Source organism: Channa argus, chromosome 10 (genome assembly GCF_033026475.1).
Source record: "Channa argus isolate prfri chromosome 10, Channa argus male v1.0, whole genome shotgun sequence".
NCBI classification, from domain to species: Eukaryota; Metazoa; Chordata; class Actinopteri; order Anabantiformes; family Channidae; genus Channa; species Channa argus.
The window spans coordinates 19857671-19870446 of NC_090206.1; the positions used below are offsets into that span (position 1 = coordinate 19857671).

General features: G+C 38.2%; 1 protein-coding gene across 4 annotated transcripts in view; it reads right to left on the reverse strand.

Moving 5' to 3' along the window:
- Nucleotides 1–830: 830 nt before the first annotated feature.
- rab28 (RAB28, member RAS oncogene family) overlaps nt 831–12776 on the reverse strand; it is a 29366-nt gene continuing 17420 nt past the window's right edge. The window contains exons 5-9 of one of the 4 annotated variants that reach the window (XR_010915409.1): nt 6133–6236; nt 5936–6013; nt 2930–3031; nt 2680–2729; nt 2059–2198 (exon numbers count right to left, since the gene is read on the reverse strand). Coding sequence is in view for 3 of the 4 variants with exons in the window: in XM_067518806.1 (XP_067374907.1) it covers nt 2936–3031; nt 5936–6013; nt 6133–6236 (278 nt within the window). In the remaining variant the exon portion in view is untranslated. Of the gene's footprint in view, nt 2199–2679; nt 2730–2929; nt 3032–5935; nt 6014–6132; nt 6237–12776 lie in introns of all 4 variants that reach the window. The other 3 variants (XM_067518806.1, XM_067518807.1, XM_067518808.1) reach the window with 3 other exon arrangements.

Genomic DNA, 12776 nt, shown 5'->3' on the forward strand with positions numbered 1-12776 from the left:
TTTATGATAAATTAATTTGCAGATTAGATTTTATTCACCGATTGTTTTGTTCATTCCAGAAAACAGACTGAGGTGACATCTTGCAGCGTCCTATTATTTTAAACAGTCCAATAATTAAAGACATGCAGTTAAACAACAACATGCAACTTAATCTGGTGCCAGCAGAGACTCAATTGGCTCTGCTCTGCCCAGCTCTCCATCACCCTGATCTCATACCGCTTTGCTTCGCTCTTCACGCTGCACTATGCGCTGCACATTCAGGTAGTAGTCGTTATAAAATTACAAAACCTAATAATCCAGCAAGAATTCTTAAAATCCTTCGATTGATGAGAAAAGCGAAGCTGAAAAGCTTTAACCAACATCCCCGATCTTCATATGTGACATAGAAACAATAAATCACATTAGGGCTTAAAAGGTTTAATAAAATTATTTTTCAAACATCTATAATGTCAATAATTAATTGACTAATCTATCACCAGCCAAAGTATGAATGGACAATTGAAAGCCAGTAGGTTTTGATGCTATAAATAATTAAACTGATGCAATATGGACTCATATAACCCTGCATTCACAAAACTACTTTGCAGTGGTAACAGCTACTAACTATCCACAGTTAATACTCACTGCTTGGATGATGACTCAGAAGTTTTTAGTTTGCTGAATTCAACATAGTGAAGGATGTTGACAGCTGCCTGCGCTCAAACTTCACTGTAACTATATCTTCTGAGAGTCTACAATTACATTTTCTTACCAATTAGATTACAAATAGCTAATTATAAAAATTACAATGCAAACAATGTATGTATTCACAGACACACTGCACAACTTAGTACCTGTTTTGCTTGTAGCATTTTGTTTTTATTTAGAAGCACATAACTGTGTCCCTGTATGACATCAACTAACACTCATTTAAAACTTTACATCTTTTATTTATAGCACACATTTTGTTTTCATGATCAGAATTTACAAGATGCATCTGATGAGTTCTAATGAATGATAGCAGAGGTTGCTTCTATTATACAAATATATATTCGACACATATGGCAAATATTTTGGTAGGTTGACACCACATTGAATCCCATCATGCCAACTTATGATGTAGAAACTATTTTTGACAACACTAGCTGATGGTACAATATGTCTTTAAAAGAATATCTTTTTATCTGTCATAGTCATTTTATACAAAAACTAAGCTTATGTGTACTCTAATAAAATGCACATATCAGCTCAGGCTGCCACTCAAGTACATTGTAATTTATATTCATCTAGCTTTTACCTGCACAGTATTTGAATTATCTTGTATCAGTACAGGCCCATGAAGTTCACATATTTTTAATATGTAAGCCTGAATTATCAAAATGCAACAGAGTCAACAAGAAACATCAGAGATACTACATAACAGATGTAAATTATTTTAACATATCTGAATAATACATGTAGATCTTTAATATTGTAAAATTTTAATATTTCTATGTAATGTAACAGTACATAGTTTATGTTACAGCACTACCCCTAATTGGCAAAATTAAACCTAATTTCCATCCACTACAGCATCGATTTCTGTTTAACTGAGGAGCACCATGGACATAAAGAAATATCTGCAAATATTGTGACAGAGGAATTCGTTTCACATTCCAGTCTATGTCTCCTGAAACCACTTAGCAGCTGTAGGGTAAGGAAATTAAGCTTGTGTTTACTTTTTTTAAATTTACTGCAACATCTAATCACTGAAACGAGTAACCCTAATAGCAATTATAGAAGATATATATAAAAATATTTTCGATTTCATGATTACAGCAATTGTCTTTCTTCTTTAAACACTCAGCTCCACACAAACACATAAATTAGATAATTGCCTATTGGAAATATCTGTTTAAGATTATAGAAATAAAATGATAGCTGCGCGTAAACTTGAAGAAACTTGACGTGCCATTTCCTCTTTGGTCAGCCAACCAAGAATTTTTTTCTGGCAAACATCTGAACTATAGACCAAACTATGCAGGCTGGTCTTCATCTCACCTGTTAAACTTACAAACAGGAATATAGAGAACACAATCTGAACACATCCTGTCTGAAAATATAGAGGAATACTGACTTAAAAACAGTCACTGCACCACACACATGGAGCTGCGAGGGGGGTTGACTGTCCTGGCCACGGTGTCCTGGCAGTAGTTCACAATGTCTGCCTTCACCACACGCTGAAAAGATGACAACAAACAACACACACACAGAGTTAAAAAGCTACGACCATAACATAGAAGTCACTTCCACCTAATTTAGGCTACAAGTAAAAGTAAACGCACAGTGTTACACAGCTTTAAGAAGAGTTCTAGATAGTGGTAAAATTCTATAAATGCAAAGGAAAACCGCAATCACAGCAAAAAGACCTCTTTTTTTTATAGACATCTTGGGAAATAATCAGATTTGCTCTCCTGGTGATAGTTACATAAGAAGATTGGTATCACCACAAATTACAGCTAATCTGCTAGTTAGCCTAGGTTAGAATTTGAGTGAAGCTTGAAATAGAGTGAAGCTGCTAGCTCGGCTTTGCCCAGTGGTAACAATGTTTTTTGTTTGTTTTTTCCATTCGTGATGGATTTTCCATTGCATTTTTCAATGTTTTTTGTTACATGGCTTAAAATCCACGATATTAAAAGACACTGCACATGTTCTCCTTACCCAAGGCAGTTGGAGGTTGAATTTAAGTTCTGTCTGTTTTTCTCAACAAACTCAAGGAAACACACATAACAGAAAAATTATGGTAACTCTACAATAACACAAACACAAAAACAGAGGAAGTGTGTTTAGATTCTATTAATCTGATCAGTTTCTCTACTTATTCTATGGCTCTAAAATTGACCACATCTTTCTATTCTAACAGATATAAAATGGTCTACTGGAATATATGTGTGTAACTGCAGAGACATACTTCCAACTATTGAACAGAACATATTTTGCTTTGCTGGTTGTTCTCTTGTTTAATTGGGCCTTCATCCTGTGGGTAGTCCACCAGCTCTGCCTTCACAATCCTCTGAACAGGTTTAACACGTCAGAGCAGTGGATGGATGGATGAAACAAGGACAAAGGCATCAGCAAGGATGGTGTGAGAGTAAGAAGAATGGAGACCAAGATCAGGTAAAGACAATACACATCAGTGTGCACAGCTCACACACAAAACTAAAGCTAGCAAGGGAAACTTATGAAAAAAAAAATCTATATATTACACACATACACAAATGCACTACTCACAAAAAGTTAGGGAAATTTGACTTTTGGGTAAAATTTATGGAAAGTGTAAAGTTCATGTTTACAGTGACAATATATCATGAAATAAGGGCATTTAATTAGAAACATGCAATGGTCACTTCTTTATCACAAACAATTTATTGAAACAAAAGCAAACATCAGAACAAAAAATGTCAATGTCTCAATAATGTGTCAATTGTTAGGTGTCGTCTTGGTCTCCTGATGCCAAAATATGAACAGCACGATGAAGAGGACTGTTTAAATAAGAACCGGCACTGAACCAGAACATTTAGTGGTCGATTCATGGATCAGACATGGGCCATGAATCCCGGTTAATCACCTTGTTAGAGAACAGCATGTTAAGCAAAAAGTACTGAAACATTGAACAGTTGGACCTGTGCATTCAAAAGTTTAGAGAAGGTCAAATTAAGTTCACCTTTAAAGGTTATAGCATTCTGCAATTTCAACCAAAAGTCAAAGATCCTTAACTTTTTCTGAGTACTTTCTATATATTACTATTGTAAATATAACTACACTATAATGTAAATAGTCTTTGTTTTTGAAGCGGGCAGAATCCAGCAAAGGTTTAGCATGTTTACCAAAATGTTAATCAGATTTGATTGTGATTTTTATGGTTTTTTTTGCCTTCTCTTTTAGACTCTGTTCCTATGGGTCTCACAGTCACTTTATCTGACTGCACTAAAACTATGGAAAATGTTAATGCAAAGGCTGAGATGTAACTAAAACTTTTTTAAATTTCTGACAAGGCATTACAAGGTCATAAATTTGCACTTAGTAAGAATTCAAGTTCAAATTGGCCTTAATGTTGTGCAGTTGACTGTTGGGCTTTTTGCTACATAATAACCAAAGAGCTGACCACATGGCTGAAAAGCGGCTTGTGATGGCTGCCTGAATAACGAGCTGCCAAAGCCTGGTGTCGGAGTCTGTGAGCGATCCGTGGCCTTGCTATCTGATCCAGCCGACAGAGGAACCGTGACGGAGAGAGGGCTGCGACACAGGTATAATACTGTCAGGGGTTATGACCCACATGTTCAACTCTCAATCCTGACAGTTGGTAATGAGGCTTTGCTGGCCCCATGGCTAGACCCAGAGCCATGACCTGCATCAAGATGTTTTTCATTCTTCACATCTCCAACAATATAAAACTATATTTTCTTTTGATTTTTTTTTTTTTTAATATATGAAAAATTTACACAATAAAATACATTTATGTGGCCAAAACTGAAACCACCTTAATATTAGTCCTGAATTATCCAAACATTTTTGTAACATTTTATTTTGATATCTTCAGGGTTTGCAGTGTAACTCTGATGAGTATTTTTGGCTATTATGTGCTTGTTTTTTCTTTTGTTTTTTGTTTTTTCACATCAGTCTCAGTACTTTTGTCAACCTCGTACCCGATTTGAGAAAATAACTTTCAGTTTAATGCATTATGGAAATAATATGTTGTTGCTGCTGTAGACCAAACCACTAGACATTCAGTATGTACTAAAATTTTCTTTTTCTTTTGACTGTAGAACTAGTGTTGGCATAAATATACAGTAATATAAAGTATTCATGAGGACATAACGGAAATTTAGTCTCTCACACAGTCATGCAAATAAAACACTGCCAGCTAATCCCAGTTTGGGAATATGGAGCTGTTGTAAACTCACTCTTCATGTCATACATATTTATATAGTCTTTTATAGACTGGTTCACAAAATTTAAAATAATTCCAATTTAGGGTAACCATGATGCAAAAGAATTGCAACACCTCACAACCAGATTTTCCTTATTTTGTCAACTAGTCTACACAAAACTCAATGCACATTATCACTGCTTGATAAGCCTGGATTTAGAGCACTTTGCTTTACTGACAACGCCATCAAGGGGGAGAGAAAGAAGTAGAATGGCAGGACAGAAAGTAGATCGACACCTCTGTTTGTCTATGTTCATTTTCGGTCAGAAGCAGTGTCGTTAATGGGAGGCTTGAGAATTTAACCAGTCCTTCCCCTACATGCTCTCCCTTCTTTGGAGGTCCTGACCTCTCTGTAGCTCCCCAGCTCATCAACTACTACCCAGCCAGTGTGGCTCCAAAAAGTCATATCAGATGCAGGATTAATGTTTCTGGGGGAGGTGACCTTGTAAATCCTACAGCTTGGCACCTTGGTCTGGCTGGCAAACTAAGACCTTGTTCTGGCCCAAAACAGTGGGAGATAAACCAAATAAATCAGACAACCAATACTAACCTCCTCACCCCTACAACTGCCTGCCTTTAACCTCTGCCGTCACACATTAATGTGGTCAATGTGGGTCTATTTACAGATGGGCAGCATCATTGGCAAGTAGACCATCACATGAGGGAGACGTAACAAACTCATGTTTACACAACAAAAGGTTTTTTACAGTGTGTGGTGACCTCCACTGACCTAACACACTCCCAATGACCTTTCATACGTTCACACATATCATCACACATGAAGCTAGCCCATAGTAAAAAATAAAAATAAAAAAAATAGTCAGCTACTTTCACTCTGCCAATCAATTATAAATTTCAGATTAATCCCTGGACAGTGGCTGGGAAATGGTGCAGAGAAACCCCAGAGCAAATAAGCCATTTTAAATGTGGCTGCATAGACCCCACTGAGAAATTTGAGAGAAAGACACTGATGCCATTATGGCTCACCTGGGACTGCTCTATTTCTGCTTTGTTTAGCTTAACTCCAAGAATCTCAGCAGCCACTCTTTGGAAACAAAGGTACACCTAGATAAAGAGAGAAAAAGGAAAATAGGGCATCATATTATCAAAGTTACTCTACAGTTTTGTTTTGGTTTTTTTGTTTGTTTGTTTTTTGGTGACTTATGGAATCAGCTGGCACTAACCGAGTCCCCACTCTTGGCCGACACAAACTGAGTGATGAGGCCGTTCTCTTGGCAGAAGCGCTGGTGTTTGTCAGCCTTCACTGTCCTCATGTGCTCCAGGTCGACTGTGGACGAAACACAGGGTGACGTGTGCGAAAATGTACAAAAGATAGACAGATTTATTCAGCGATTATACAGCACTCTTGCAGGGTTAACTGTCGCATATCAGAACATAAACAGAAAAGATAGCTGTTTACTCTTAAGTTAAGAATGAAGGGGTCTGCCTAGTGTACAAGGGTGGTGTGCACATAAAGATACATGGAAACGTATTTTCATGCATGTAATGCAATTCTTATCTTGCTTTAAAACACTGCAGTGTCCACAGTTTGTTGTGTTTTTTCTTAATCTATAAAGGTGTTATGAAGACAGTTCAGAGGGGCTGACAGTGGAAATGATCAATTCAGTAAGCTAGAGGATCCATTGCCAGATGATATTAAAGCTTGACACATTAGCTTTGTGTAAGTTTAGTAAAGTTGCACCCCGAAGCCATAAACCTTTATTTGACCCGAAACAGACAAACCAGCCCAGCTGCAGAGAAATACTTAAGAAACAAAATGTGGATGGCTGAAGTCTTCAGTCTACACTCTCAGTGAAAGTGTAGATGGAGAAAACAGTTTCACTTATGAGAGTGCCGGCCTTTAAGGTGGGCACACAGGCCCAAGAACTGGGACTGTCACCTTCATACTGATTTACTGTGTGAACACAATGGCAGCACCCTTCTTTTCAGCCATTGTAATCACGTTCCTGTGCATTCAACTCTTGTGCAGTGATACCACACGCTTTGCTTCTCTCCTTCCTCACTATGGGGTCACACTGGGGTCGATGAGGAAGGTCACCTGGGGGTCTTGCTGCTGAAAGGAATAGCTTTGCTCTTTATTTTTGGCTTTGTGCAGAAAGGTGGACACACCCAGTATCTGGTGCATACATGTCTGTTAGCTGGAGGAGGTTAGGCTACTGTACGGTGTTGCATTTCTCTCGTCCCCCCGAGTTTTACTCTTTGTGTGAGGTTTCATTGAAGTCGTCAAGGATTTACCCCATTCTCATGCCCCTGTGTGTGTGTGTGTATGTGGGAGGGAGGGGTCATAAAGCCAGAAGCAGAGAAACAGAGACAGATACATAGCAAGTCAGAAATGTTAACACTCCAGTAATCCCATATAAATAATATCTCAGTAAGTCAAATGACCCAAAATGTTAAAGGCCAATCCACAAAGACAAAAAAAAACATTTTTAACGAATCATTTTAGACTAGAATGAATATTACCATCGTCATAAGTGACATATAAACACAAACCTTTCTGGGCAAGGGCAGACACTTTTACAACTACTCAACGTCCAGAGCAGACTGTCATGTCTCTGCCTGTACATAAACATAGCTGTCTCATAGGCGTCAGCACGTTATTAATTCCAGTCATTAAGAGCAGGGGTAACCACCATGCTACTAGAGGTAAATGCTACTAATCCTTTGGATCCTACACACTTGGGAAAGGTTATCAATCATGTGTCAAAGTCAGATTAGCTGGCATTAAGATAGTGACTCAGGAAGAAGCCACATTACTGTAAAAAGGTATATAAGTACAGCATTAAGTCCTAAACTAGGCAGCAGGATAATTTTATAAATAAATTGCAATGAAATGTACAGCAGACACATCTGTTACAGTATCATATCAAATCAAACCTGAAACAAACAGATTCAATTATTGATTGGTAGATTAAAAGAAAATTATTGTGATTATGGAAATTATGTCACACTTGCATTTTTGGAATTATCATCTGTCAGATTTAGAAGTAGGCGTGAGCTCCGACAATGAATCGGTTACATGCATCAAATTCAAAGGAATGCAATCCCAATTCCAAAAGCATTGGGAGGACGTGTAAATGTAAATGAAAACAGAATGCAATGATTTGCAAATCTCATCAACCCTTATTTTATTCTCAATAGAACATAAACATATCAGATGTTAAAACTGAGACATTTTACCTTTTCCTGGAAAATATTAGCTCATTTTGAATTTGATGGCTGCAAGAGGTTGATGTTTACCATTGTCTAGCTTCCCCTCTTCTTTTAACAACAATCTGTAAATGTCTGGGAAGTAAGGAGTCCAGTTACTGGAGTTTTAGGTGCTAATGCACTCCCACACCATCGAGAAGCAGGCTTTTGAACTGTCTCCTGATAACAAGCTGGATGGTCCCTCTCCTCTTTAGTCCACTGGACACGGTCCATGGTTTCGGAAAAGAATTTTCAAATTTGATTCATCTGACCACAGAACAGTTTCCCTTTTGGCCTCAGACCATTTTAAATAAGATTTATTCCCAGAGAACATGGCAGTGATTTTGGATCGTGTTCACATGTGGCATGATACAGCTTTAACTTACATTTGTGCATTGCACAGTGAGCTGTGTTCACACACAGTGATTTCTGGAAGTGTTCCTGAGTCCATGCAGTGATGTCCAATAGAGAATCCCTCCTGTTTTTAATGCAGTTGCCACCTGAGGGCTCAAAGATCACACGCATACAGTTTTGACCTTCAGGCTTGTCCCTTGCACACAGAGATTCCTCCTGATTCTCTGAATCTTTTAATGATATTATATACTATAGATAGTGGGATCTACAAAGTCTTCACCATTTTACATTCTTCCACAATTCTTTCACACAGTTTGTCACAGATTGGTGAACCTTTGCCCATGTTTACATTCAAGAGGTTCTGCCTCTGAAATGCTCCTTTTATCCCCAGTTATGTTACTGACCTGTTGTCAATTAACCTTATTGGTTGTCAAATGCTTCTCTGTTTCTTTTGTTGGCCCTCTTCCTACTTTTTTGAGATGTGTTGCGGCCATCAAATTCAAAATGAGCTAATATTTTCCACGAAATGGTAAAATGTCTCAGTTTTACCATTTGATATATTGTTTATGTTCTATTGTTAAGAAATTATGGTAAAATATGGTTTGCATTCTGTTTTTATTCACGTTTTACACATCCTCCAACTTTTGGGGGGATTGGGGTTGTAGTTTGTTTGTTTTTTCTTCTTTTTGTGTCTATACCATTTTCAATCAAAGATAGGTTTTTGATGATTGGGATTACACATTGTTTTAAATTACATTTTACGCAGTGTTCCAGTTGTTTTTAGAAGCAGGACTATTTTAATGAATAATTGCACCACTATTCGTAAAAAGAACCCACATTCTCATGAAAATGAAGTAAGCAAGCTTTGCAGCATATGGCATCAGTCTGTTTAAATTTAATACAAGCCTAATCCCACAGATTTAGTGTTGTGCACCATTTTTCTTCCTAATGTACTAATTTCTACTTATCAGGTCAAAACAATCTTCCCCCAATGATCTGGTTTCCCTCTGTTCCTGTCAAACTGTACATCAGCTTAACAACCCCTAGGAAGTGACTGCAAACACGAAATAAACTGTTTAGGCCTCTGAGCACATAAAAATAGTGAAGGGACTCATCCTTCCTCAAGAGCGATGGCTCTCCCTCACTTAGGTCACTGTCAGTGTTTATTTAAAAGGTCTGCCTGTCATTACAGCAAATTACAAGACAACATTTGGAGTTAATATTTGGCAGATGAATTAGTCTTTTACCGTAAATAACCAGTGTGTTATTGCAGTTACTTATTACATAAATGGGAAGAAAATATGGATGTTCCTCTCCGAAAGTTTGCATCTATGGGAATGTCAGTTTAGCTCCATGGAAAGAATCCTCTCACTGGCAGAGCTGATTATTCTGAAACCAGACAGACTTGGAGAATTTTTCTTTCTATCACAAAAACTTGAAACTAGTAAGGAGGCTGGGTTTTGGGTTAGACTGATCTGGATTAGAGTGCATTTTTAAACTATAAGCCTTGTATTTTCCTGAAAAGAAGATAATCTACCAATCGTCAATAAATAAAAAATAAACATAACATAAATTAACCTTGTAATTTTTGGACTAAATAACAAAATAAACAGATCATTTAAATAACTTAAAGTAAGACTACACATGTAATTACATGTGAAGCATTATCCTAGTTAAGAACATGTTTTGGGGGATCATACTTCATATGGTGGTTTCAGAAACCCAGATAGTCCATATTCTGACACAGAATCAGGGATCAGACACACCTGCACACACATGATCAGAGGGCTTTACCAGTTTTCCCATGCACAATGTCTTATGTCTTATCATATCATCCCTAATAAAAGTCACGATATGATTAGTATGACTTTATATACCCTATATATTTTGAAAGAAGGGATTACAGCTTCTTCTAAATAAAAATACTGTCGGTGCCACAGCATTGTATGGCCGGCAGCTTGGAGTGGTTTATTACTAGTGATTACTTTATCGACAACATAATGAAACTTTTTCTACTGTCAAGTGACATAGATTTTCCCAGAGTGCACTTCACGCAACAGGGACACAACGTAGAGTCAATGTGATGACATACACCAACTCATTGGTTTGGTCCCGTACTAATTTTCAAGTGCACATTCTTTGTGGATTACTTTGTAAGGTCAGTGCCAGAGTCCTATTTACTTCTAGATCGTTAACTAGGTTATAACAGTTGCTGATGGGATAACGTTACAAAACCGCTGTGCTTCGGCATATAATAGGCTTTTTAAACACACACGCCATTCCTCCAACTCAACTTCCCCCCACCCCACCAACACAGCCGTTTGTGTTGTTTTAATGTGGGGCATATCTCTGTGTGAATGCAACCTAAGTGAGGTACTGCAAGGGAAAAAGTGACACTGACAGAATAATGTTGATGCTAGTAGTCAGAAGTGGATAAGCCAGAAAAATGTCTTTTATAGGACCTTTTTCTAATAGGTTTTCTCACCATAACATATTGTCTATTGATGAATACCAGTTTTCTTTTTATGATATCTATTATTTCTTTTTTAAATGTACACCGCATCCTTTTCAACGGGAAAATCCAAATTCAAATTAAAAAGTTACTAGCAATGTAACTAGCATTTCCACACATAATGTATTATTATTCTCACTAATGCACTCGCTAAAGTATGTATTTACCTTTTGGACTTATAACTAATACAGCTCTCTGTTGGTGAAACCCAACACTGCACTGTTGTGATTCTCAGAGGGCTGGTAAAAACCATGCTGTGTTAACAGAGACACCTGCTTACTGTTCTACTGAGTCAGCTGCTGGGGACCAACAGGAGCAATTAAGCAAGTGAGCAACAACTAGAGAATAAGCTTGACATCACATAGTTAAATTCTGGCAGCCTTACGTTAAACTAAACAGCAGTTGGTTTAGTGGGTGGGAGTTTAAGGGTTCAGGGTGGAAAATCTGAACCGTGTGTGCGTGTGGTAGTAACTGCTGAGCTTGTGTGTTGTCAGAGACTAGGTACTAGGTACTCAGGGGTCACATTAAGTGAGAGTAACAGGATTGAGGCTAATCAACCCCAGGGGAAATCCTATCACTTCCAACATTACCTCACACTGTGCCTTTATAATATGCCTGTACAGGGTTGACTTAGTTTCCTCTAATTGACGACCATGAACAGAAAGATTTGTTACCAAATTACGCAGACTGTGTGTCACATCTCTGTGACTTATTTCAGAGTTCATCTTGCACTCTCATAGACAGACTCTCATTGTATATCACTAATGCACAGACAAAGTTTTTTTCATCCCCTGGTCATTTGGAATGGTTTATTTTTTTCCATCCAAAACTGTTATGAATTCTGTAGCGCATGACCTTTGTTTATTGCATCTGTTTTTTTTAACCACTTTAAAATTTGTAGTGTGGAGTCATCAAGAAGTAACGATTACAACTCGGGATGGTTAGGTGTGCCCCTCTTGGCGGATGTGTGAAGTGGTCTTAATCTTCCTGGGCAAAGAGCAGCATGAAAAATGCTGGTTGTGCCAAAGGTTGTGCCTCAGTTGTCCTCCTCTGTTGAGAGGAGGAAGGAGCCCGCCTCAGACCTACTGTCAGCAGCATTAACTCAGTAACTTACAACATCACAAAATACTTGGCCAACATCCTATCACCGCTTGTTGGACGCACTGATCACAGTGGAATTTGCAGCCAGAGTCAGAGAGCTGAAACTACATGTTGATGAAACATCCTTTGATGTCAGGTCCCTCTTCACCAGCATCCCCACCACCTATGCTCTGTCTAAGAAAAGTCTAGAAGAGGACAACACCCTGCTCACCAGGAGCAACCTCAACCCAGATCAAATCTGCTGCCTCCTGGACTTGTGTCTGAACACCACATACTTATAGAGGTGACTTCTACAGACAGAAACATGGCTGTGGGTTCTTCAGTGTCACCTATTGCTGCCAACCTATATATGGAGGAAGTGGTGAAGAAAGCACTCAACTCCTTCCCAGGGACAACACCAACCCACTGGTTCAGATATGTAGACACCTGGGTTAAGATCAAGATCCAGGAGGTACAAGCTTTCACAGACCAAATAAATGCAGTCGACACCAACATAAAGTTCACCAGGGAGGACACCAATGACAAGATGGGCCTTCCTGGACTGCGCAGTGAATGTTGCAACCTAGAAATATAAATCATTACATGTTGATGGCTCCACCTTGTTCCCACCTCCCACCTTACCAAGCCTATTCATCGAGCTTTATATGCTTT